Source organism: Myxocyprinus asiaticus, chromosome 12, assembly GCF_019703515.2.
Source record: "Myxocyprinus asiaticus isolate MX2 ecotype Aquarium Trade chromosome 12, UBuf_Myxa_2, whole genome shotgun sequence".
NCBI lineage: Eukaryota > Metazoa > Chordata > Actinopteri > Cypriniformes > Catostomidae > Myxocyprinus > Myxocyprinus asiaticus.
The window spans coordinates 28,593,850-28,619,839 of NC_059355.1; the positions used below are offsets into that span (position 1 = coordinate 28,593,850).

At 39.7% G+C, this 25,990-nt stretch overlaps 1 protein-coding gene across 1 annotated transcript in view; it reads right to left on the reverse strand.

The window, feature by feature from the left end:
- The window catches only part of LOC127449391 (VWFA and cache domain-containing protein 1-like), a 124,065-nt gene extending 99,653 nt beyond the window's left edge, over positions 1-24,412 (reverse strand). Inside the window, exon 1 of the mRNA XM_051712778.1 lies at positions 23,912-24,412. Coding sequence (XP_051568738.1) covers positions 23,912-24,160 — 249 coding nt within the window. The 5' untranslated portion in view covers positions 24,161-24,412. The remainder of the gene's footprint in view (positions 1-23,911) is intronic.
- Positions 24,413-25,990: the final 1,578 nt, after the last annotated feature.

Consider the following 25,990-nt stretch of genomic DNA (forward strand, 5'->3'; position numbering starts at 1 on the left):
GTGAGAGCCATTATCCACAAATGGCGAAAACATGGAACAGTGGTGAACCTTCCCAGGAGTGGCCGGCCGACCAAAATTACCCCAAGAGCGCAGCGACGACTCAACCAAGAGGTCACAAAAGACCCCACAATAATATCCAAAGAACTGCAGGCCTCACTTGCCTCAGTTAAGGTCAGTGTTCATGACTTCACCATAAAAAAAGAGACTGGGTAAAAATGGCCTGCATGGCAGAGTTCCAAGACGAAAACCACTGCTGAGCAAAAAGAACATTAAGGCTCGTCTCATTTTTGCAAGAAAACATCTTGATGATCCCCAAGACTTTTGGGAAAATACTCTGTGGACTGACGAGACAAAAGTTGAACTTTTTGGAAAGTGTGTGTCCCATTACATCTGGTGTAAAAGTAACACCACATTTCAGAAAAAGAACATCATACCAACAGTAAAATATGGTGGTGGTAGTGTGATGGTCTGGGGCTGTTTTGCTGCTTCAGGACCTGGAAGACTTGCTGTGATAAATGGAACCATGAATTCCGCTGTCTACCAAAAAATCCTGAAGGAGAATGTCCAGCCATCTGTTCGTGACCTCAAGCTGAAGCGAACTTGGTTTCTGCAGCAGGACAATGATCCAAAACACTCCAGCAAGTCCACCTCTGAATGGCTGAAGAAAAACAAAATGAAGACTTTGGAGTGGCCTAGTCAAAGTCCTGACCTGAATCCTATTGAGATGCTGTGGCATGACCTTAAAAAGGCAGTTCATGCTCGAAAACCCTCCAATGTGGCTGAATTACAACAATTCTGCAAAGATGAGTGGGCCAAAATTCCTCCACAGCGCTGTAAAAGACTCGTTGCAAGTTATCGCAAACGATTGATTGCAGTTGTTGCTGCTAAGGGTGGCCCAACCAGTTATTAGGTTTAGGGGGCAATCACTTTTTCACACAGGGCCATGTAGGTTTGGATTTTGTTTTCCCTTAATAATAACAACCTTCATTTAACAACTGCATTTTGTGTTTACTTGTGTTATCTTTGACTAATATTTAAACTTGTTTGATGATCTGAAACATTTAAGTGTGACAAACATGCAAAAAAATAAGAAATCAGGAAGGGGGCAAACACTTTTTCACACCACTGTGTATATATATATATATATATATATATATATATATATATATATATATATATATATATATATATATATATATGTATATATTAATATTTATTTCATTTAAAAAGTACAATACAACTCGATAGATGAGCAGCTATCACTTCGGTGGTGGTGAGGGGAGCGGATTTCAGAAACTTTGGTTTGCAAGTCGCTATGGATGATTTCACATTTGAGTTTTGTTTAAATCTGTACATGCTTGCTAATTATTTTTAAGGTTTTTTTCAAGAGCAGGAATCAGGATAATTGCCTGAGGTGCGTCAGGTTCCATCTTTCACCGGACCATGTTGACATGTTAATTTTGCTCATCAATAATAAATTCCCATGCTCTACGCGAGTAGACTATTTTATTATTTTAGGCTAGGTATGCCCATTTTTATCTTTTTTTCCCCCATGCTTATCAAGAAGGCTATTTTCAACGTGGTGCAGACTGTATAACGGGTTAAATTATCTTTTATTCTGTGTGCACGTCATGTTTAGAACAGTAGGTTTATTGTACATTTCTCACAAGCCTATTTTTTTTCTATCCTAGCTATTTAGTTTTATTTATTTTATACATCGTAACTGTAACCGTTTAATGTTCTTAACCGAACAGCTGTCATTAGATCATAGGCTAATGCACGTCGTTAAATACGCACAACTTTTCAGCGCATTTTTTTCCTCGTAGATTTGGCTTACATGTTAATTATTTTCAACAATGTCCGGACTGTTTTAATATGTTAAGTAAATTTTAGTTGGTGAATTCAGTTCAGAACAGGCTGTTAGAGTTGCTCTATTGGTCCTGCACTTTTCATACAATTGTTTTCAATAAATATGCTTGTATTCACCAACATTGATTCAGTGAATTTGTCTCATGTTCTAATGTACAATGCTCATAATACATGCAAGGCAAGAACATCGCAGATAAATGGCCCTTTTCGTTGGAATTTATTGTCAGATTTGGCTGTTGGAATAGATGAAGTATTTTAAATGGGTCATATAAACACACTATGAGGGTTTCTTTCTTTTTAGACTACTTGACTCCAAAATTTTTGTTTAAATGTCAGTGAAATTAGTTGTTCCGCACATCACTTACATAAAAATGCATTTGTGCACAAAAACTCACACTAAAGCAAAACATGGCCCACAAAGTCTTGCATTGAAGACAGTAAACACCCCCGGTAACCAAAGATATATTTGCTGTCAGATCAATGCTTGCATTCCTCAGCAACTGCTCTTTAAGTGATGACATTTCCACTAGAAATTCTACCAGGGTTCATTCAAATGGTAAAAAAAAACAACCTTGTTGCTTTTTTTCAGATCCAGGTAAATACAGGAATATACTTTTGGCACCATCCATAATGGTTTGTGAAGTGAAGACATTGCAAACAAACAAACCCACCAAATTCTTTGCGAGGAACCACAGATGAAAATCAGATGAAAGACTTGGCAAATCCTCATTCAAACAGAGCTGAAGGCCTTTTTCCGGTTGTGATATAGTAAACTCATTCATTGGAACAAACAAATCAAGTAACAACAAATTAACTATATTTCAACAGCAGCAAACTCCAAGTACATCCTCATGCTGAAAACAACAAACAAAAATAGAACACAAAAGAAGTCAATTATTTTCTGTGGCACTCAAAGTTGTAACAAATGCTGTCAAATATGTACTGAATCAAACATTCAAAGGATGTTCTTGAGAAAATTATATGTTCTTAATGTTGGAGATGCATTAATCAGGAGGGTGGCAGTGGAATAAAAATAAAAAAAAGTTAATTTTGTGAAATTTACTTTTTTTTTTTTTTTTTTTTAAATACTTTAACCTATTGTCACTGATATTATATCCATACTATACCAGTACTGCTCATGTTGCTCACTGATAAACTTTTAAAAATAAAGAACACATTAATGTTTTAATTGTCTTAGTGGTGTTTATTTCAGTTATTTGTTCTGGATGATTGCAAGGAGAAGACCAGTATATTTGTAGGTTTTTAAAAAAATATCAATCTAATTCTATGTTGGTTCAACATGATGAATTAACTTTTGTAATGTAAATAAGATGTATTTGAAATATATATATTTTATAATATGATTAACAATCAAACTTCTAAAAGCTTCCTCCAACCATGACACAAGCCCATTTCAGTCTGATTCTTAAAAAGGACAAAGATCCAAGCGAGTGTAAAAGTTACCGTCCAATTTCCCTGATCCAACTAGATGTGAAAATACTGTCAAAAATTTTGGCTAATCGATTAAGTAAAGTTATGACATCACTTATACATATAGATCAGGTGGGATTTATTCGGTCTCATCAATATCATGTGGTCAGTAGCGAATGATCAATCTCCGATCGCTGCCATCTCACTTGATGCCGAAAAGGCGTTTGATATGGTAGAATGGGATAATCTTTTTAAGATTTTGGAAATGTATGGGTTCGGGAGTACATTTATTGGCTGGATTAAATTACTTTATAGACACCCTGTAGCAGCGGTACAAACAAATGGATTCATTTCCGATTATTTTACTCTGGATAGGGGCACTCGGCAGGGCTGCTCTTTTTCCCCATTATTGTCCTGTCTTGCCCTGGAACCATTAGCAGCCACGATAAGAAAGGAGGATGATTTTCCAGGGGTGGAGGCGGGAGGTGTGGCGCATAAGCTTCTGCTTTACGCGGATGATATTTTATTATTTGTCTCTGAACCTACTAGATCTATGCCTTGCCTCCACAGGATTATTAATTCCTTTTCCAAGTTTTCAGGACACAAAGTCAATTGGGCTAAATCCGAAGCTTTGGCTCTAACAGCGTACTGCCCAGTAACGGCTTTTCAGCCAGGCACCTTCCAATGGCCCAAACAGGGCATTAAGTATTTGGGGATTTTATTCCCAGCAAATTTGTCTGATTTAGTTGAGTTAATTTTGACCCTTTAATAAAAAGGTTTTCGAGCGATGTGAGCAGATGGGCTTCATTACATTTATCGATGATTGGGAAGGTTAATGTTATTAAAATGAATTGTATTCCAAAATTTAACTACCTGCTACAATCTGTAGATGTCCCCCTCTCTTATTTCAAGGAATTTGATAGCACAGCGAAGTCCTTCATTTGGAATGGTAAACGTCCCAGATTGCATTTTAATAAGTTACATAGGCCGATAGACAAAGGAGGGCTAGGCCTACCCAAGATTTTGTTTTATTACTATGCGTTCAGTCTCAGACATTTGGCTCATTGGTCACTTCCACCTGAGAGAGCCCCTCCCTGGTTTGTTATTGAACAGGCAGTTCTTGCCCCTATTTCACCATTACAAAGCATCTCTATCAAACTAATCGGAAAAGTTAAGTTGCACCCTGTTATTTCGCATTTACACTCGGTATGGACTAAAGTGTCCAGATTGTTTAAATTGGACACTTATTTAAATGTTGCCTCGAGCATATGGCAGAACCCAAGACTGTGAGGGGGGTTGCTACACTCGGTGACCTATATGAAAGTGGTGTGTTGAGATCGTTTGAAAACTTGGTCCAACATTTTGGGATCCCCAGACCTCAGTTTTATAGGTATTTACAACTGCGCCACCTGCTTTGCACTATTTTTGGGAGTAGCACACATCTCCTAAGGAGGCAGATGCTTTGGGAGAGGTGATTGCGACTTTTGGAAAAGGTCATGAGGCATCAGTGTACTACTCCCTGTTAATTCAGAGTATGGGGGACGGAGCCTTAACTTCTCTCAAGAGAGTATGGGAGAAAGATTTCAACTTGGCATTGGAGGAAGGAGTGTGGGCTAAGATTCTTAAAAACGTCAAGTCTGCATCTAGTGATGCAAGGGTGCGTCTTATACAATTCAAAATTTTGCACAGATTTTATTGGACCCCCTCTAGACTGTATAGACTTGGTCTTAAAGACACACTCACCTGCTGGAGATGCCAATCGGAGGATGGAGACATAGCTCAAGTTTTTTGGTGGTGTGTCGAGATCCAGAAATTCTGATCGAAGGTTCAGAATTTTGTGTGCGACGTGGTGGGCACTCAGGTTTTGTTTTGCCCTAAACTTTGTGTTCTGGGTGATGGGGCGGTCATCAGTGTGGGGGATGGCCATATAGAGAACTGGGTTCTGACATGTGTGATGATCGCCAGGCAGGTTATTTTGAGGGGTTGGAGGTCAGCTGGTGCGCCCCCATATCCGGAGTGGTGCACGGAGGTGGGGAGGGTGGCAGCTTATGAGGAGGTGTCATCGGGAAGACGGGGTGGCTTGGATAAGTTTATTCGGAAATGGGGCAGGTATTTGGAGTTTTTGGAGGGCTCTCGGGTGGGGTGTGGAGAGAGTAGTGTATTATAGTTAGTATGATTATTATGTGTGTGTGTGTGTATGTATGTATATGTTTGTGTGTATATATATATATATATATATATATATATATATATATATATATATATATATATATATATATATATATATATATAGCCATCTGAGATGCATGAATGATGATTCCTTTTGCTGTTATGCACCATCGTGTTACCACAATAATAGACAGGTGTGCAGCAGTCTCATTCAAGCATTTCCATGACTGAGCAGACATGTATGAGCTCATAATGTGTAGAGTGCTCACGTGTTTCATTCTCCCCATCTCTCCTCAACACTTCCCTGTAACTTTTAACAGTATTGTCTAATAATAGCAATACAATGTCTATCATATATTGTCTGCAAATAAGCAGACATTTCATTTAAAGAAAATGACTGAATTTCTTTCAAAGTTTTAATTCAATAACCTCACAAAACGTGCATTTTCAACTAATGTGCATAAAATAAAATGTTTTAGTCTGTCCATATTCTCAAATGTTAAGACAAAAGTAAAATGAGGGGGGGAAATGCTTCAATAGGCAGTTCACATGGTGCTACTACCCCAGACTTAAGCTTCATAATAATAGCGAAATACCACATTGTTTTTTATTCAGTAGGGTGTATATAGGGTAGCAGTATTCCCAGATAGCAGTGGTATTCGGCTGAACTCGGTTGTGAAGCAGCTCAGACTATGAGCCTAGGCCAGGGGCTGTTCAAACAGATGGAACACAACAGAATGAAAGAGAACACGAGAATCTCGAGACACACATTTCCAAATTGAACTCCTTTCCTGACAAAGCGTTTAAAAAACTCATAGCTTAATCTGAGAAATGCTTATGAGAGAGCAAGACACAACAGCCAAGTACCTCCACCAACTGTAAGGGGCTGTTCACACTGAACACTTTCGCAACCATCCATTTGTAAAAACCATCCATGTAAATGCGCTAGACGAATGTCTTAGTTTCGCTTTGTTTTTGTTTATTCAGCGTCTTGTGCAGGGGCACTGTTTTTTAGATGCTGTTTCTAATTAAAAATAACTTTAAAAAGCATCTTGAGACACCTGCTTTGTTAAACTGTATTTGTTGCACTGTCTCTAGCCTTTTTTAGCGCAAGAATGCGTTCAATCTGAAGTCATTGTCAATGCTTGGCACACATCTAAAATACGAATGCACAGTTTTAGCATTCGAATGTGCATTTTTTTCTTAAATTTACAAAATATTTGAATTTTAATTTGACAGCCCCAGTGTCAATCGATAGAAATTTTGCTACATCGTGTATATCGCGATATGTAAATATCAATGTGCGTGGCGTGAGCATATATCAGTGGGCAGGGCATTATGTGAGACTGTGGAGGGAATGAATTGTGACCACTAAAAGCGGCAGTTATTTACACGTGCTGGTTTAGCGGCAATTCACTAAAGGAATTATGCAGATCAGGCAAGGGCGCAAATGCGCCCATAAACTTGCTGCTGAATGCAATTAACATGCGCAATTCAGATCTTATATTCCAGCAATTCAACGATTATATAAATGCCATCAACGGCGCGTTTGTGTGTCATTCTGTTGAATTCCGAGCATCACTGAGCCGCACCGCAGATGTCAACAAGAGCAGCTCCTTTCCGAAAGAGTGCTTGGCTTGAGGAGCTGCTTTGGTTGACATCTGCGGTGTGGCTCACTGAGGGTCTGGTGCACTTCTCAAAATAGATGGCATCATGAGGAAGGAAAATTATGTGGATATATTGAAGCAACATCTCAAGACATCAGCCAGGAAGTTAAAGCTCGGTCGCAAATGGGTCTTCCAAATGGACAAAGACCCCAAGCATACCTCCAAAATTGTGGCAAAATGGCTTAAGGACAACAAAGTCATGGTATTGGAGTGGCCATCACAAAGCCCTGACCTCAATCCGATAGAAAATTTGTGGGCAGAACTGAAAAAGCGTGTGCAAGCAAGGAGGCCTACAAACCTGACTCAGTTACACCAGTTCTGTCTGGAGGAATGGGCCAAAATTCCAGCAACTTATTGTGAGAATCTTGTGGAAGGCTATCCCAAACGTTTGGCCCAAGTTAGACAATTTAAAGGCATGCTACCAAATACTAACAAAGTGTATGTAAACTTCTGATCCACTGGGAATGTGATGAAAGAAATAAAAAGCTGAAATAAATCATTCTCTCTACTTAAAATAAAGTAGTGATCCTAATTGACCAAAGACAGGGAATATTTTCTACGATTAAATGTCAGGAATTGTGAAAAATGTATTAATGTTTAAATGTATTTAGCTAAGGTGTATGTAAACTTCTGACTTCATCTGTATTTTAGCTTGCCTATATTACAGCTCTGCACACTCTGTGCAATATCTCAATCAACTTCATTGAGTATCCATCTGAGATGCTTTTATATGAAGTACTGAAGGAGTTCCCATGCAATTTCTGCCTACAAAATTAATTTGAAGCACTTAGTCTTTAGATCTAAAGATTTTTAAGATCATAAAAACACAAATTCATTCAATTGTGTCTATACTTGTGATTGGCATTGTAACTGCACTGTAAACAGTCCAACTATGAATTAAATATCACATCAAGCATTTAAATAGAGTGGACATGCACACACACAGAGTGCACTGCACATTATAACGAGGGCCTGCTTCAGCCACCTGCATTCCCACAGAGCTCTGCTGCAAGCTGTTCACTACACACAGTCCTTCTTTCAGCAGACACCAGAGCGCTGTCCCCAAGACTCCTTTAAAAGGCACGCTGGCATTGGAACAGTTCACACACACACACACGCAGTATCATGAGTGCCAAGAGGACCGCTGCTGGGTACTATTTGAGAAGTGCACATGCTTCGACTGAGCACAACCATATTCTCTCCCACAAACTTGCCCACTTTTTTCTCTCTTTCTCTCTCTGAGGCAAAAACACCTAGTAAATCAGGCAGTAAATTGGTCCACACTGTTAAAGCAATCACAAGACAAGGCCACTTTATGTAAGAATCTCTTTTGGGTCTATAGGGAGCATGAATCAGTAAAAATGAATTACTTCGGAAATGCCTCTAAACAGTCCACACACAAACATGAGGCAGGAACTGCTGTATCATGGCCAATAAAAATTATTTTCGATTCCCTTTTTAATGTTTACATATCAGAGAGGGGAAATGTACTCTCGTGCCTAACACCCAAGTTCATCTGCTGTGCTAACGCAGGTGTTGCGTTTCCAGTCAGTCTGGGAAGATAAAATAACTGTCTTTGGCAAGCAACGGCCCAGCTCGAGACAGTCATAGCCAAACACAGCTGCTGCTTGTTGCTCTAACAGCTTTCCTCCTTTTCATATCACACATTCAAAGTGGGAAGGCTTCTTTATTTCAGCCAGTTAGTGGCCTCAGAGTCAAGGTTCTTTTAATCTTTCAAAGTACACACTGCGAAGGAGAGTGAGTCAAAGTTCAGGCATTATCTGAGGTCATTTCCTGCTTCATCTTGGGTGGTGAGAGAGGGTGCCAATCTTCAATACAGAGCTCTGAGTAAATGAGAGGAGAATTACAGTAACAAAAAGTACAAAAAAATGCTATCACATTACCATACCATGTGGGACATATTGTACATTTCTAAATATATATATATATATATATATATATATATATATATATATATATATATATATATTATACATACGAAACAATACAAATGGTTCATTATATGAACCATTCAATACTATGTTATCTACTAAAATGCCATGGTATTGCCATCTGATATCATAACAGTACCATGCCACAGAACTTAGATTTGTAAGGCTAGACAGGCTAAACAAAATAGCAGAGAGAATCCATGCCATCACATGAAATAGAAAATTGGATAGATGTTGATTTCACAGTGTAAGATATAACATAAATCAGTAGGGGCAGAGCTCCAGATTGCGACTAAATGGTCATTTCTCCTAACAGTGCAATTAAACTTTGCAGAGGTCGCACTGGTGCAACTACAAACTTGCCCGAAAAAAACTTTTTTTGTTGCACATGAGAAATATCAAACGGCAAACGTTCAAAAGATGAAAAGGAAACAGCTCTACCTGGATCAGTCAGCGGGCTCAAGGCTCAGTGGACAGATCAGCGCAGAGACGTGCTCAGATGCGCAGATCATTATAAACAGTGCTGCGAGAAGCGCGTGCTGGGTCGCGGATTCGGCAATGATTATTTGTTTAAAACCTCTATGAAAACCCATAATGTGTCGATGATTAAACTAGTTTAAAATCATATTAAATGGCCCCAACATTCTAAACAGCATTGATAAGGAATAAAGGTGTGTAACGGGGTAAGGGATGGGCAAGGAGGCGGCGGGAACTGGCTAAACAGTCAGCGTAAATTTAATGATAAAACTCAACATAAAACAAACAAACAAATGCAGACACACATGCAATGCGGCCGCGTGCATTTCTATCTCTCTCGAACTGGTGCCTCCGGCTTGTCTTTATCCCCCTCCCGATTGATTAGCCCGATTCAGGGCCGACCGTGTGTCCTCATGGCCCGGCCTTGCCCTCCTCCTCGTCACACTCCTCCATCGCCCGACTCAGGCGTCCTTCCGGCTGTGAACTTTCTGGAGCCCTGGGAGAGACGATGGAAGGGAAAGGGGAGAGGGAAAGAGCAAGGCAGAGCGACAGAGACAGGGAGAGACAGGAGAGAGAGAGAGAGAGAGAGAGAGAGAAACCTGCCCGCCGGTTCCCGGACGCGCCGTCGCCCGGACCTCAACCGCTCCTCCGCCCTCTGGCGGACACTAGCTCGCTCTTTCCCTGGCGGATGGCAGTGAGTCCTCCGCCCCCTTGCAGATGGAACCGCTCCTCCCCTTCTTCGGCGTACGGCAGCGGTTCCTCCGGCTCTCTGCGGCCAGCAGCGACCCCCTCCATCCCCAGGCAGACGGCAGCAGCGAGGACTCCGCGACAGCGCATCTCTCCTCCCTCCCGGATTTCGGCACCAATGTAATGGGGTCAGGGATGGGCAAGGAGGCGGCGGGAACTGGCTAAACAGTCAACGTAAAGTTTAATGATAAAACTCAACATAAAACAACCAAACAAACGCAGACACACATGCAACATGGCCACATGCGTCTCTCTCTCTCGAACTGGTGCCTCCGGCTCATCTTTATCCCCCTCCCGGCTGATTAGCCTGATTCAGGGCTGGCCGTGAGGACACACGGCCCGGCCCTCCTCATCACAAGGAGTATCTGTGATACCCGAGGATTCACACGAGGCGGCACGGCGGTGCTGTGAGGTCGAGCAGGATGAACTTGAGGTGGACCTTGTGCTGGCACACACCCCGTGAGCCCCTCAATCTCCACGACGCGCATGTTTCCCAATACGCTATGTGCAAGACGAGCGCCGACCCTCTGAAAGAGCGTGCGGCCTCGTCTCGTTTGACGGTTCTGACGCTGAGGATGATAATGACGATATCATGTCTCCCGCTGCATCAGGCGAGTGGTAAGAGGATGATGCTGTCACCCCTCCCCCCAGCGAGGACAAGGAACATGCACACGCCACTGACAGGGAGATGCTTTGCGTCCTTACAAGGGTGGTGGAAGAGCTCAACCTTGATTGGTCTCCCCTAAAGGAACCTGAGCAGTCTCGCCTTGATGAGTGGGTTCCTGCAGTCTGGACGCCATCAAGCGGCCGCATCCCAAAAATCTGCCCTATTCTTCCCCGAAGTTCATAAACTAAGTCCTGGCACGCACCCTTTTCAGTGCGCTAGCGCAGTGACACCATCCTCTCGAATGTGGATCACAGGGAAGAGAATGGCTATGCCCAACTACCCCCTGTGGAGGCGGCGGTAGCGGCATATCTCTGCCCAGCGAGTAACAGGGCATGGAATTCACGCTCCATACATCCTTCCAAGCCATGTCGACAGACGTCCGCACTGGCTGGAAAAGCTTACTCTGCAGCAGGACAAGCTGGATCAGCACTCCACTCAATGGCGGTGTGCCAGGTATTTCAAGCGAAGCTCCTCAGTTAAATGGATGAGCAAGGCTTCGATCCAAAGACTTTCAAAGAGCTCCGCACCGCTACAGACTTAGTGCTGCATGCCACGAAAGTCAAGGCGCAGGCCAGCGGCAAGTCCATGGGCAGCCTGGTCATTCTGGATCAACATATATTGCTGACCCTCACGGACATGAGTGACAGGGGAAAAGCCTCTCTGTTGGATGCTTCAGTGTCTCCAGCCGGCCTCCTTGGCGGCTCGGTGAATAAGTTTGCCGAGAGTTACATCGCAACTCAGCAGCAGTCACAAACTATGAGACACTTCATGCCCAAACGGAGCATATCACAGCCGGCTCGCCCTCGCTCAGTTTCGAGCCAGCGCCCAGCTAAAAGCCACATGCCTGATACCTCAGCACCGGCACCTGCCGCCGTCGAGCCACCGGTGAGGCCACGCAAACCATGGCCCAAACGGAAGCAGCTATATCAGCGCACGCCTTGTGCCGACGGGAGGAACACCCCCACACTCCAGAAGCGCTCCTGACGGGCGCAACCATTTAAGCGGAAAGCAGGGCCTGTGGTTCTCTCCGGGTCTGCTCTGAAGAAGGCTCGATTGGAGACACAGAACACTATTCCCATCTCCCAACTGCTGTTTGTCAGGAAAGGAATATTGTTGTTCACATTGTTATGCAATAAAAAAAAAAATTTGCATCAATAGATCTGAAGGATGCATACTTTCATATCCAAATTGTACGACTTCACATGATGTGGTTCGCTCTCGGTAGGGCGCGTGGTGAGTTGTGCGTGGATAGAATGCGTGAAGCCTCCATACGCGCTATGTCTCCGCAGTAACGTGCTCAACAAGCCATGTGATAAGATGCGTGGGTTGACTGTCTCAGACGTGAGATTCGTCCTCCACCACCCGGATTGAGGCGAGTCACTACGCCACCACGAGGACTTAGAGCGCATTGAGAATTGGGCATTCCAAATTGGGGAGAAAAAGATTAGACGCAGGACTCACTCTGTCAACGCTCAAAGTGTATGTGGCGACTATATCTGCATATCACGCACATGAAGCTGGCGCCACTATAGGCAAGGATGATTTAATTATAAAGTTCCTTAAAGGAGCAAGACGATTAAACCCACCTTGCCTGGCTACAGTCCCGACTTGGGACTTAACTTTAGTCATAAAAGCTCTCGCAGGGCCCCACTTCCAGCCTTGGGACTCTGTTGATTTGCACATGCTCTCTGTTATGACCGCACTACTGCTGGCTCTGGCCTCAGTGAAGTGTGTCGTTGACCTGCATGCACTATCAATTGACAATTCATGTCTGGAGTCTGGCCCCGGACTTTCAAAAGCCACTGTTAAAACCAGAAAAGGCTATGTGCCTATGGTCCTAACCACACCTTTCAGAGCGCAGGTGGTCCACCTTCAGGCATTCTTCCCTCCTCCATTTAATTCAGATGAGGAACAATCATTGCATTTGTTATGCCCTGTGCGGGCACTACACACATACGTTGAGCATACACGCCAGTTCAGACTGTCCGATCAGTTCTTTGTATGCTATGAAGGATGCACGAAAGGAATTTCCATCTCCAAACAATGACTTTCTCTCTGGATTGTCGATGCAATGGCCTTGGCTTATGAGTCACAGGGTAAGTCTTGCCCAATTGATGTTAATGCACACTCAACTAGAGGCATGGCCTCCACATGGGCATGGACAAATGGTGTGTCCTTACAAGACATAAGTTTTGCAGAAGGATGGTCTTCTCAAAACATATTTGCAAGGTTTTACAACCTAGACATAATGTCTCTCTCTTCACAGGTCCTCTCTCTTTAGAGCGCTTGCTATTTCATTGACCAAATATATATACTTATGATCCTCCCTTTAAGGATGAACTCCTCATCTTTTTACACAACTGCCTGCATTCAGGTTGTTGTAATTTCCCATAAGTCACAAGAACTTACATTATAAATAAACTCCCGACTGGGTTCGTGAAGGAGTTAATTCATACTATATGTCAATAGTTTATATATTCATTCTGAGTGCTCCCCTCCTGGCCCAACACGAGGGTCACTCACTGCGGCATACTCATGTCAGTCATCGTCCCACGAGACTGCGATGTCATTCTTCCTTTCTGGGAGGTTATGTCATGTAGTGCAGCGTGATGGGATTCTGTTCCCCATATTAATAAACGCAATGTCAAGTGTACCGAGTCATAAGGGAATGTCTTGGTTACATACGTAACCTTGGTTCCTTGAAACGAAGGGAATGAGACATTGCAAACGCTAGCCACACTACAAGACTCAGGGTTTTTGAGGCACGAGCGATGGGTTCCTTGTTCTCAGTCAGAAATTCTGAAGAAATGGTGTTTGTGCACCTGTTTTTATAGCAGACAGCTTCAAGCCAAAAAACAGGCAGGGTTTAAACACCATAGCCAATATAAGAATATTGACGTTACTGTAGAGAGGTTTCAACTAGCTTGTGTAAGAAGGCACTCCCCATATGCATTAATAAACGCAATGTTTCGTCCCCTTCATCTCAGGGAACCGAGGTTACGTACGTATCCGAGACATTTTTGGCATACTATATAGTAGGGAAGTATAGATATTCAGACGCCGCCACTGTGTCCTAACCAGACACAACGCAACGCTGCGACATGTGATCCCTCTTCATAACAGTATATTAAAGCTGGGGTGACACTAGCCGGTTCAAAGCAACTTAATTTTCACCGAAGATGTCACAGACATACAGAATGTTGTGTTCAAGGTCTTGTTCTCTTCAACCGGAGCTCTATAGACACACACACACACACACACACACACACCGGTGGCTCATTTCGACTTTCTCACCACTTCACTTTTGTAATGTAATTTATTTGAAAACATCAATGTTTCCAATAAGTCAAAACAACAGCATAAGATATGACACTTATCTGCTCAGATGACATTTTCAGATATCCGTCTTTTCCTTTCTTTCATTATTTATTTGTCCATTTGCTCTGATAAGATGTCCTGTATTCATGTGTACACCGGTGCCTCGAAGCACATTCATCCGCGCAGAGGAGCAGAGCCGAAGCACAAACAAAATAACGTCCTTCCACAAGACGCATGCAGTTTTATTTTTTAACCGCCAAAAGTTACATAGTGTAGCTTTAAAGAGACAGTACCGTTTTAAGCACATGTTCAAAAATTAATGTAAATACTTGTAAATAGTACAAACAATTCAATTAAACAAACTTGTAACAAAAAATTATATGAAATATAATGTTATTCATTGAATACATGGATTTGTTCATTTTTGAAAACCCAAAATTATGAAACTAATAAAATATTAGTCAAATTAGTATTTTTGTAATGTCTCTAGTTAGAAGGTCCCCTGTATAATTAACAGCATTAGGTGGAAAATAATTTCTTTCATACTGTATGCAAGCAAAAGGGACACTCTAACTAAAATACTCCTGGATGAATCTATATTGAATCCCAAAAAATGTAATCAAAATCTTATCTAAAAAACTGTATCAATACCCAGCCCTAGAAATGATTACACGATTTGAGTTCAATCCAAATATTTTACCTATCCAAAGAGGGGAACATTACAGCATTATGCAGCATAAAATAGATTCCATTAATTGGCCCTATCACTCCATTCTCTCCTCTCCACCAATAGCTGGCGTGTGGTGAGCGTTCTGGCGCACTATGGCTGCCGTCACATCATCCAGGTGGATGCTGCACACTGGTGGTGGTTGAGGAGAGTCCCCTGTTCACTGTGTAAAGCGCTTTGAGTGTAGTGTCAGAAAAGCGGTATATAAATGTAATGTTCAGTTCAGTTCAGCATAAAATAGATTAATGCAATAATGATTGAATTACAGTGATGTTTTATTTGTTGCAAAAGTACACTTAAAAGAACTGTCGAGCACAGAGATCTAAGACACAGACCCAGCCCATTTTTATACCTCTCATGAGCTAAAGGAAATTAGGGCTGAAATGATTAGTCGACGTTATCGACAATAATAAATTGTCGAATAGTCGTTTGACCTAATTTAACATAACATGAGATCAGATATGAAATTAACGATGGCGCGTGAGAGGAGCACTGCAGTTTGCGCCTGACTGAGGAGAGAAAACACAGCTTCCAATCCAGGTGCATTCCAAACAGCTTCAGGTGATGTAGATCGCAAAGTATGAGGAAATTATACAAAAACACAAAATAACTAAATACAGAAGCACACCCGTTGTGGAATAAGCGGAGCCAGAGCTGCCATTCCACTGAAGCAAAACTTGCATGTCAGAGTGTCTTTAAAGGAAACACCCGCCGTTATATCTTTAATGCATCCTTTATTAAAAGTTCAAATAATAGGGAAGCAGGTCATGTAAATAAGTACAAACTCCGAAACTGGCATATCTCTGTGCAGTCAGCGCCACTTCTATGAGTCGCGTGAAGTGACCCGATCTGAGGGGGAGAGATTGAAACTGCACCCGCCTGATGTACACTCTGGCGCGGGCACGCTCGTCCCTTGCGCACGCTTGCTCCAGTTAGATTATTACATAATGACTCGCCACGAAGTGAATCATAATACGTGTTGCAGTGTGTATCTTATCGTGAAGAAAATTGGCGATATGCAGCTCTATTAAGAAGAGAGTTGTTTTTTGAGAGTTAAAGATGGAATTAAAGTTGTTGTTTTGGCTTGTTTTCCAATATGAATATCTAAAACTCCTTTAAAATAAAGTACATTTACTTAAGGAGCTAAACTGCATAAGAAAAATGTGTTGTCTGAGAATGTTGAATATATTAAATATTTAAATATTTTAAAATATCTAAAAATCCTTAAAACAAGATACATTTACCTGAAGCAACATATAAGATATGCATGGGCAGAAGAGTAAACAAGTGAAAAAATACACTTATATACAAAATTCACTTATATTCAAGATACATTCTCTGAAAGCAAGTTTAAATACATAATATGTTGTTTATCAGGTAAATGTGTATTTTTATATGGAAAACAAGACAAAACACTTGATTACAATATGATTTTTTGCAGTGGATTTTTTTTACCAAATTCAACTTAATAAAAAAAATTCCTTTAAAATTCAATTAATTTCATTTAGAGGTATTTTTAAAAGATAATTTTGTCCTCTTTATTATTAGTAAGCATGTTTATTACAACCTTTTAAATCAAGGTACAAGCTGAATAGTCGGTTAAGAGCTAATGATTAATCTTTGCAATAATCACCCGAATAGTCGAATAATCGTTAGATTAGTTGATTATCAAAATAATCGTTAGTTGCAGCCCTAAAGGAAATGTGCCCCAAGTACCAAAAAAAATTACAAAAAAAAAGGAATTCCCACCTACATTCTTATCTCAAAGGTTATCAGATAAATGGGCTTGGATGGGATACAAACCACAGAGCTCTGCATTTATAGATCCTCTTTAACCTCTAAATCAGGGGGTGACCCCACTGACCAAGCGCAGTGGCTTCTCCCATCCTCCCTCTCTTATCCATCTTCTATCTAAGCTCCTCTATGACAGAGAAAGAGCTGCAAGATTTTTCCCATATGCAACAATTTTCCAAGTATACATTAAAGTTGTGTGCTTCCATGGAAAACAGTCCCTGAAACTAATAAAATGAGGCCTGGTCTATTTGCATGTAAAGTAAAAGGTCCACTCAGAGCAAATTTCAAACAAATTTCACTTCAATTTTTGTGAATGGCTTTGAAAAAAGTGCAGTAAAGCGGATGGCCCAATGACTGCATCTTAGAAAGCCTTTCAGAGGGCTCAGGATTAATGAACTGGAGTTAGCCTATTCATTCAATGATTCAATGTAAATGGGTCTGGCTACACAGTGTTCTCACACTATAACTCGACATTTCAGGCCTGTTTAGACCTCCATTTGCTCCTCCCACACAGAAGCATTCCTGCCTCTAGATACTTCAATGCCCAGTAAAACTAGCCCCTTTATACAAAACACATGCATCTCAAGAAACTCAAAGAAATTGTCCATTTAAAATGTACTTTCTCTCTAAACAATCAATAACGACCAGGAACAGAGAAAGCTACTCCAAGATTATATCAACACCATTTAGATAAAAGCTGTGATAGAACAAAACAAACTGCATGCTACTCAACACTAAAGTGAAGAATCATAGATAGCCCCACAACAAAGTGATTTTTAATTGAAGCCCAACTGACACTGCAGAAAAACATTCACCCAAGAAAAATTTATATGAAATAAGGCTACATATTAAAAATAAATGTTTCACCTAAAAATGAAAATCATTCACTTACCCTTATGTTATTCCAAACCTATATTTTTCTGACATGTTATACAAGGTCTGCCGTAAATGACAATTGATGATAAAAAATGCAAGAACCGATGATGATTCATGTCAATGAAGTCAAGCCTGGCACAACGCGTTTTGACCCATTTTCATTTTTTGGTCACCTATTCCTTTAAATTGCTCAACTATTGCATTTCAAGTCCTATGTGTCCAAAAAACCTGATCCTTGACTCTTCAATCCTATCAATTTCTGTTACTCTTTTTGCACAGTTACAAACAAAAGCACAGGAGGGTTATCAGGATGGTCTGGACTATGGAGAGAGGGAGCTGTCAGTTTGAAAAGAAAAGAAACAGAAAAAGTGAAATGGAAAAACAGTCTGGTCTAAATGCAGTAAGGGCCCTTCTCACCTCTCACTCTGAATGTGAGGCCTGCTGTGTCCAAGGAGAGGGGGGAGGGAGATCACAGTCCCAAAAAAATAGAAAGGTTGAAGAGAGAATAAACACCAAGCCATCCCGCATAGTCTTCCAACAAACACCAAAACACACACTTCTATGAGTGCTGTGGGGCCCTAGTCTCCCATCCCCCTTGGGATAAAGCAGGGTGTTTAAATACCTCCCTATTGAAGACTCTGTGATAAGGCCCAATGTCCCATCCCAGGTCGACCCTGTAGGAACTTACTGAAAGGACCTTTTGAGTGTGGCACAAAGGCCAGTTCCCATGAAGCTTCTATTCTTTGCTACGTGTGTGAGAGAGAAAGAGCCGAAACTGATTAAATAAGGTCGGTTAATTACAGCTCCTGGTTAATAAAAGGTACTACAGAAGGCAGGCTCTTCTTCAAGTGAAAGGGTGGGGGGACTGCCTCTTGGAGATTGTGAATGAAAGACCTCCTCTCAAAAGCTTCTACACAGCAGATTTTCTAACTAGGTCGCTCAATAATAGGCGCATCGTAGCAGTGCAATGAGAAGCCCTCTTGGTGAAGTTTCACGTGAATTAAAAATCCGGCACAATGGCTTTGCTGAGGTTTACTTTGCTATGGTGATACACAGTGAGAGAACTGCCGGGATGGCCTTTTCCTCACCGAAAGCCAAATCAAAGCATACAAATGTTTAGCTGTAGATGGGTCAGCGAGAAACACTCTCTTTAGATTGTTAACTCAAGTCTGGTATCCCAACAGGGAGGGGTTTCAACAGGATCCTTAAAATCATTGAGGGGACAAAAGGACAGGGACAATGGTATGAAACATATAGCAGTGATGACTCTTATATTGTGGTAGTCACTATCAAACAGGTGGACAGAAAAGTGGGAAAGGATTCCCTCGTGAGGTAAATGTTGTTAGTAGAACAATTATTTTTAGCAACTTTAAGACTCTTATGATAGATTATGAATTTTTTTTTTGTGTGTGGGTGTAAGAAAGTTCGCAGAGAGTTCAAGTGGCAAAACTCACAAGCACCACAATATTTTGTAAGTTTATACCATGATACACATTCAACAACTATGAAACAGTCTTAAGGGTTGTTCAGCCCAAAGGAATTCTTGGCTAAAAAAAAAGCAAAATCCAGCACAAATAACAGAACAGATTGCAGATGTTTCGAGACGTGTTTTTAAAAGTCAAAGTTCTTTTATAACTTGATATCTTACATCATCCATCTGGCACATGATTACATAGAAAACAACAGAAAAATAGTACTGATGGATGCAAAAACTCAATCTGAGTGAATAGCCCATTTTGAATCCCGCAAGATCATCTGTCATTTCATGCCAAACGTATATCACTGTTTTATGTTACATCTGCATCCTTGAATCAGCAATTTTTCCCTTGTGACACTTCTCGTCATTCACACTTTGTTCATTATATAATACTATAGAGGCTTTCCAAAGTGCTAATACAAAGGATACTACATGCAAACCTGTATCAATGCAAAAGGGTTATTTTCAAAGCCGTAACGGTGATTACAAGTTCATTGAAGTGGCTGATTTCACTGTCAGCAATAACATTTCATCTCCGGCAATTACCATGGCTTGCTGTACCATTATGCTTATGATAAATTGATGAAAAATGTCAACAGTAATTTCATTAAAGGTAAACAATAAGGAAAACCTTTCATTGACAAACCAAAAAGTACAATAGTATTACTATGTTTTTTGCAAAACGTTACCTTCGTAATGTCATGGTTTTTCCAGAGGTGTGCCACGATAATTCCATGGTATTCTTTGAAGCACCTTGGAGTATTATGTAAATAGTATGGTATATGAATAAGCTATTCATTCAGCACCATGGTATTACCATCGTTATACCATGGTACCGCCACAGGACTTTTTTGTAAGGGCCAAGCTTGAGTCATCAAAATAATCTTCAACCAATTTCAAAGAAAACCAATTATACACAATCCTGGAAATTTAATGGCAGGTCATGGTTCCTCTGAGCAAGATCAGTGGCTGTTCACAGAGAGGTGTGTGCATTTAAGCATGGAGTAGTTCAAAATATCACAAAGTGGACAGTCAACACAAAAATAATCGGAAGCAAATTAATCATGGCTGAAAAACCACTCCCTTCATCAGAAACAACCTACAGTAACTCAACTGGCTTACAAGAAATTGCCTAGTAATCTGTAGATGTGTGACTAGTACAGCGTGAGAAGGGGGTGGCCCATCAGACTGGACTTCTTTGAAGGGACCCCAATGGCCTTTAGTTGATGGATGGACTGTCGTAAACTGGATGGGTCATTTGCAATGGCTCTGTCTCAATGGGCCATTTCATCAGAGATCATCCCACTCAGAGACTTTGAAAAGTCCTTCAAACCTGAACGAATTTCCATTGATGAACCCAGCACAATGAATGCTTACTAAATCTCGTTCCTTTGTGGAGGAACAATAACAAAAACCTAAATTTCACTGTATTATGTGCAAAGACACGGATTAAAGTAAACATATTAGTCCCCAGGCTTATATTTCAAATGCACATAAAAAGCTTGAGGATTTTCTATGACCACAGCACAATTTTTCCATCACATTCATATCATAAATGACATACAGCATATAAGGATTTGGTTTTGATTAAGTTAATTACATGGGAGTATTTTGCAAATAGAACAGATAGAAAATAAAAGCTTTCGAGCACCAACTAGATTTTAATTATCAATACACTACCAGTCTCAATTACTTTTTACACAGGTTAATTTAGAATGACTATCATTATTCAATTAGGAGGCCTCAGCTGAAATAGCCCCAATTTAAACCACGGCCAAGAGCTTGATGGAGAAACAGAGGAAGCTCAGAGAAGCCTAAAGAGCAATATCTAAAATATTAAAGCAAATATACCCAAGCCAAAATGTTATTTATGACACTCAGTGCTGATGATTTTTAACAGGTGTTTTTGAGTATTTATGTAAGCAACCCAGCTTAAATAAACTATGTTCAGTGAGGAATTGCCAGAGATTGATTGTTAACTATCAATACAGAACTAAAAAAAAAACATCTAAAATAAGAATTATTCTATTGGCCTTCAATAGGGATGGGCAATATATTGAATATTATAGATATAATCGAGATAATTTTGCTGACGATGTAAATTAAGCTACTATTGTGTATGAAATATAAATATAAAGTGCAAATCAATGAAAATGATTGAATTTCATTCTCCCTTGTGTTTATTTAATGAAAAATTAATTATTCAATTTTTATATAATGTCTTCAAAATATCTAATCTACTTGGCTACAATGGCTGTTTAGATTAAATGATGGTTCCTCTGATAAAATAAATAAAATAAAATAGAAAAAAAAACACACTTTTGAGCCATTTTAGAGCAAATGCATAATTATCAAGATATATATCGAATATCGTCAATAGGCTGAAAAATATCGAAATATAATTTAAGACATATCGCCCAACCCTAGCCTTTAATTAAGGCTGGGTAAAAATATAGATTTTTTGATTAATCGCAATCTTTCGAATCTAATCGATTCTTAAAATCCCAAGATTGCTTTTTTTTACTTTTAAAGTTTGCTTTAAATTTGGTAGTGTTGATTATATCTGTTTTATAAATAGCAACTGAACTGCACAGTTTTGGGTGCAGTCGTTAATTTTTTATGTACAAATTAGAAGATTTCCTGTATAATTTACAGCACCTGCTGTAAATTGTATAATTTACAACATTAGCAGAGAGAAAATTGGTACATAATAACTGAAACATCTCCAAATGAATTGGATGAATTAGAATCGAATCAAATATCATAACAGGAATCGAATCTAGTCTAGAGCTTGTAAATCAGAATTGGGAAATCAGTATTGATACCCATACCTACCTACAATTATCTAAGAATTATTGGATTAACATTATAAAAATGATTTTAAAAACATTTTTATTGAATTGTTGTCTTTAATTGTAGTGATCCATAAATGCAAGAAAGTGAAATGTTGGGGGAAAATAATAGGCTTTAGTTTCTTAAGCAACCACAACAGTGTCATTCTGTTTTATCAAACACAAACTAAACCTCAATCATAAATTCCGATTGAGCCTCAAGCCATCACATTAACAATGACTCAACACCTTTAACAAACACTGGGGTGGGCCTTATACAAACATCTAATGCCTTGAATCAAAGCTAGGATGCAGATGTAAAACGGTTTGTCGCAACATTAGGCCGGATATATATTTTTATGGGCACAGCAATATTTAAACTGGAAGCAGATAGTCAGATTCTGGAAATGACTCTTGCTAAATACACATCTCAAGTCAAAGTTAAGGAAAAATTTATCTCAACAACAGATATTCGATGGAGGTTGCCAATTTGTAAATGTGCCTGTATGAGTAACTCATTCATTTGATTTACAACCGATTACAAGTCCAAAGGCAGCAGGAAGACAGGGAAAGAAGTGTGCGAGTGTGTGATAAAGAGAAGCAGACATATTATTAACAACTGAGTGTGAAAAAACAAAAATGGAGGAGCAAGGAAAGCATTACTGTGTGGCATAGATGAAAGGCCATATGGATCTGGCCCCCTACTGACCACCTCAGTGCGCGCTCCCTCAGAAGCGCGCGCTTTTCCACCAACACATCACAGCGCCACGACAAAATTAGCCATTTGTTGCCAAAACACACTCTTAAATGCATTGGGGTGATTCTCACGAAACCTGCCGAGAAAACGGTCCTATTTAACTCCAAAATATACAGAAACAGATGATAAATTAGCCTATTTTAGGGCCATTAAGATTTGTTTACATTGTGACATTATTTTTGGACAATTAGACACATTTCCCCCCTTAATTCTTATTACCGCAATGCGAAAAGATGGTCATTATGATATTCTCATTACAGCAATGTGAAAATATATATTTGATTTAAATGTTTATGTATTCATACATCATAGTAATACTGCCTTGGTAACGTATTTTCCATCTGGTGTGAAATTAGTTCCGTGACTCCTGCGGTGTTGAAATAATCAGCATGGCGGCGCCACATCGTTGTATATACTTCTTTGAAATGCCATTTTCTAGAATAAAACGTTGTCAGCTATGTAGCCTATATAATAAAGAATATATGCTCGTACAGCAACCCAAAAACAAATGCCTTGTAAAAACCTGCATGTCATTGTGTAAAGAAAATGTGCCATCTGCAGCTTTACACTTATATTTTTCAAATAGGCCTTTAGAGGATTATTCTAACCTCTTACCTAAGAACAACAACAATAAATTAAGTGAACACATTGCCTATTTGACAAATGGAGATTTAATAGGCTGTGGGTATTTCCTGAAGAAGAAAAAAACTAAAGAGGAAGTAATCAAAGAGGAATCTCTCAAATCCTGTATCTAGGTCTCTGTATTCAATGATCATATAAAGACTTTAAATGAATGCATGGATGCTGTAGTGGAAGCATCAATAACTTATAATTGTGAGGAATGTCATTGTCAACGGGTTTTTAAAAGTCCCAGTAAGGTTCGGCCTTAATATATTTTTTATTATGAATTAAAATAACAATCATGTACGATGGCATAATTTATTAGTAGCCTACAGAACTTGCTGCAACTTTCAACTATGCCTACTCCAATACAACTTGCACTTTATTTCACACTTCCAAAGTTACACAAGATCAATGATGCAAGACAAACCACATCAAGGCATCATCTAAGGAAAAACCCCGAAACATTACTATTTGCGGAACTGCATAAAAGATACCAAGCTTAAGTTTTAGAAAGGTGTGATTTGTTACCTGCATGGTGAGAACGCCGAGCTCCTGGGTAGAGAGCTTCTTCATCTGCACAGCTAAAACTTGAGCCTCTTCCAGGATAGAAAACTCACTGTCTGCACCACAAAATCCACCGCAAACAAACACCAACAGGGCAAGCAGAATCCACCTTGAAATCTTTAAGTTATTCCAGTACGTACGGGAATGTGTGTTCCATGCCGTGAAGGAGAATCGAGGTAAAATCACGGATCCTACCCGCGCACGGCTCGCCATTATGGCTCAATGCGCTCCGGCACGGGAGCGCCGAAAAACTTCACCGATTACTTCTCAATTTTACCTTCTCACTTTTCCCACTTTCCGAGCTCCAGCAACGTTAGTGAGCTGCATCAAGGCATAGTTTTCAAAACTCAAACGCTGGCAAAGAGGACTGCATTAGTTTCTTTGGCTGTTGAGTAAAGTGTGTGTGAACCGGAGCATCACAATAGGAGTGAAAAGTAGGAGGCGCGCGCCATCCAAACACCGTCATGGATTCTCCACAGCAGCTGGATTTGGATTTAACAGTCATGTTCTGTTAAAACTAACTTTGCTTCCTTACGCCTTGAGACATTTAAAGGTGCACTCAGTATTTTATTTTATTTTTTACATTAAACATTTTTACTTCTAAAGAAATCATCATATTTTTGAAACATATGTAGCCTACAAAATCATGACCACTCATCCAGTCCAGTCACATCAGTAACCTTATTAAAACTGTTTTATTCTACATGTAGAGGGTCACCTCATGGGGGCTGCCATGTTGGAATCACATGGCCAACTGAATAATATTTGTTTAAACTTAATAACTGCCCTGTTTTTGGACACTTGATACATTAAATGCGTGTGGACATGGCTGTGAATTATGAATTTCTACAATGGCATCAGTAACGTATAACTATGAGTTTGAATAATGCTACGCTCCATGCCCCTAGGTGTCAGTGTAAGTACAAGATGAAATGACAAATAAATAAATAAAATACTGAATGCAACTTTAATGGTCCCATGCTTAGGTTTCTGTGCTGTGTGTAATTTCAAAATTAACCTGCTATTCACCCTTCACATTTTTTTATATATATATTTTCCTTATTAAAACTCAGTAAATAGATGTTATTGAAGCTTAACCCCTGCATGTTGAAATTAATTGTATTTACCCATGTTTTTGAGTCTTTGAGACCCTATACAGAAGTGTAACAATTGTTTAAATCTTGATTTTAATAAATTCTCATAACATTTATTTAAAGGGATAGTCCACCCAAAAATGATTTTCTGTCATCATTTACTCACCTTCATGTTGTTTCAGACCTGTATGACTTTTTTCTTCTTTCCGTGGAACACAAACGGAGAAGTTAGGCAGAATGTTAGCCACAGTCACCATTCATTTTAACTGATTTTATTCTATACAGTGAAAGTGAATGGTGACTGAGGCTAACATGTTGTCAAACATCTAATTTAGTGTTTCAAGAATTAAAGAAAATCATAGATTAAAAACTAGTTTTATAACAACATAAGGGTCAGTTAATGATGAAATATTTTCATTCTTGGGTGAACTATCCATTTAAGTCATGAAGTATAAACCGAATATTTCATTACTTTATGTTGAGTATGTTTTTGAGCTATTAAAGTTGCTAAAAGGAATATTCCGGGTTCAATACAAGCTAAGCTCAATCGACAGCATTTGTGGCATAATGTTGATTACCACAAACATTAATTTCGACTCATCTCTCCTTTTCTTTAAAAAAAAAAAGCAAAAAATTAAGGTTACACGAGGCACTTACAATGGAAGTGAATGTGGCCAATAAAAGTTATTCCAGCCAATTTTTGGAGGGTTTAAAGGCAGAAATCTCAAGCTTGTAATTTTATAAAAGCACTTACATAAATTGTTCTGTTAAAACTCATGTATTATTTGAGTTGTAAAGTTGTTTAAATTGTAATTTTTACAGTCATTTTAGGGTTTGAGGGTTCGTTGACATTACATTGTCATGGCAACACAAAAAAGGTTAGTAAGTGATTTTATCACACTAAAATCATGTTTACACGCATATTGTTTACGTCTTGTGGCTATACTTT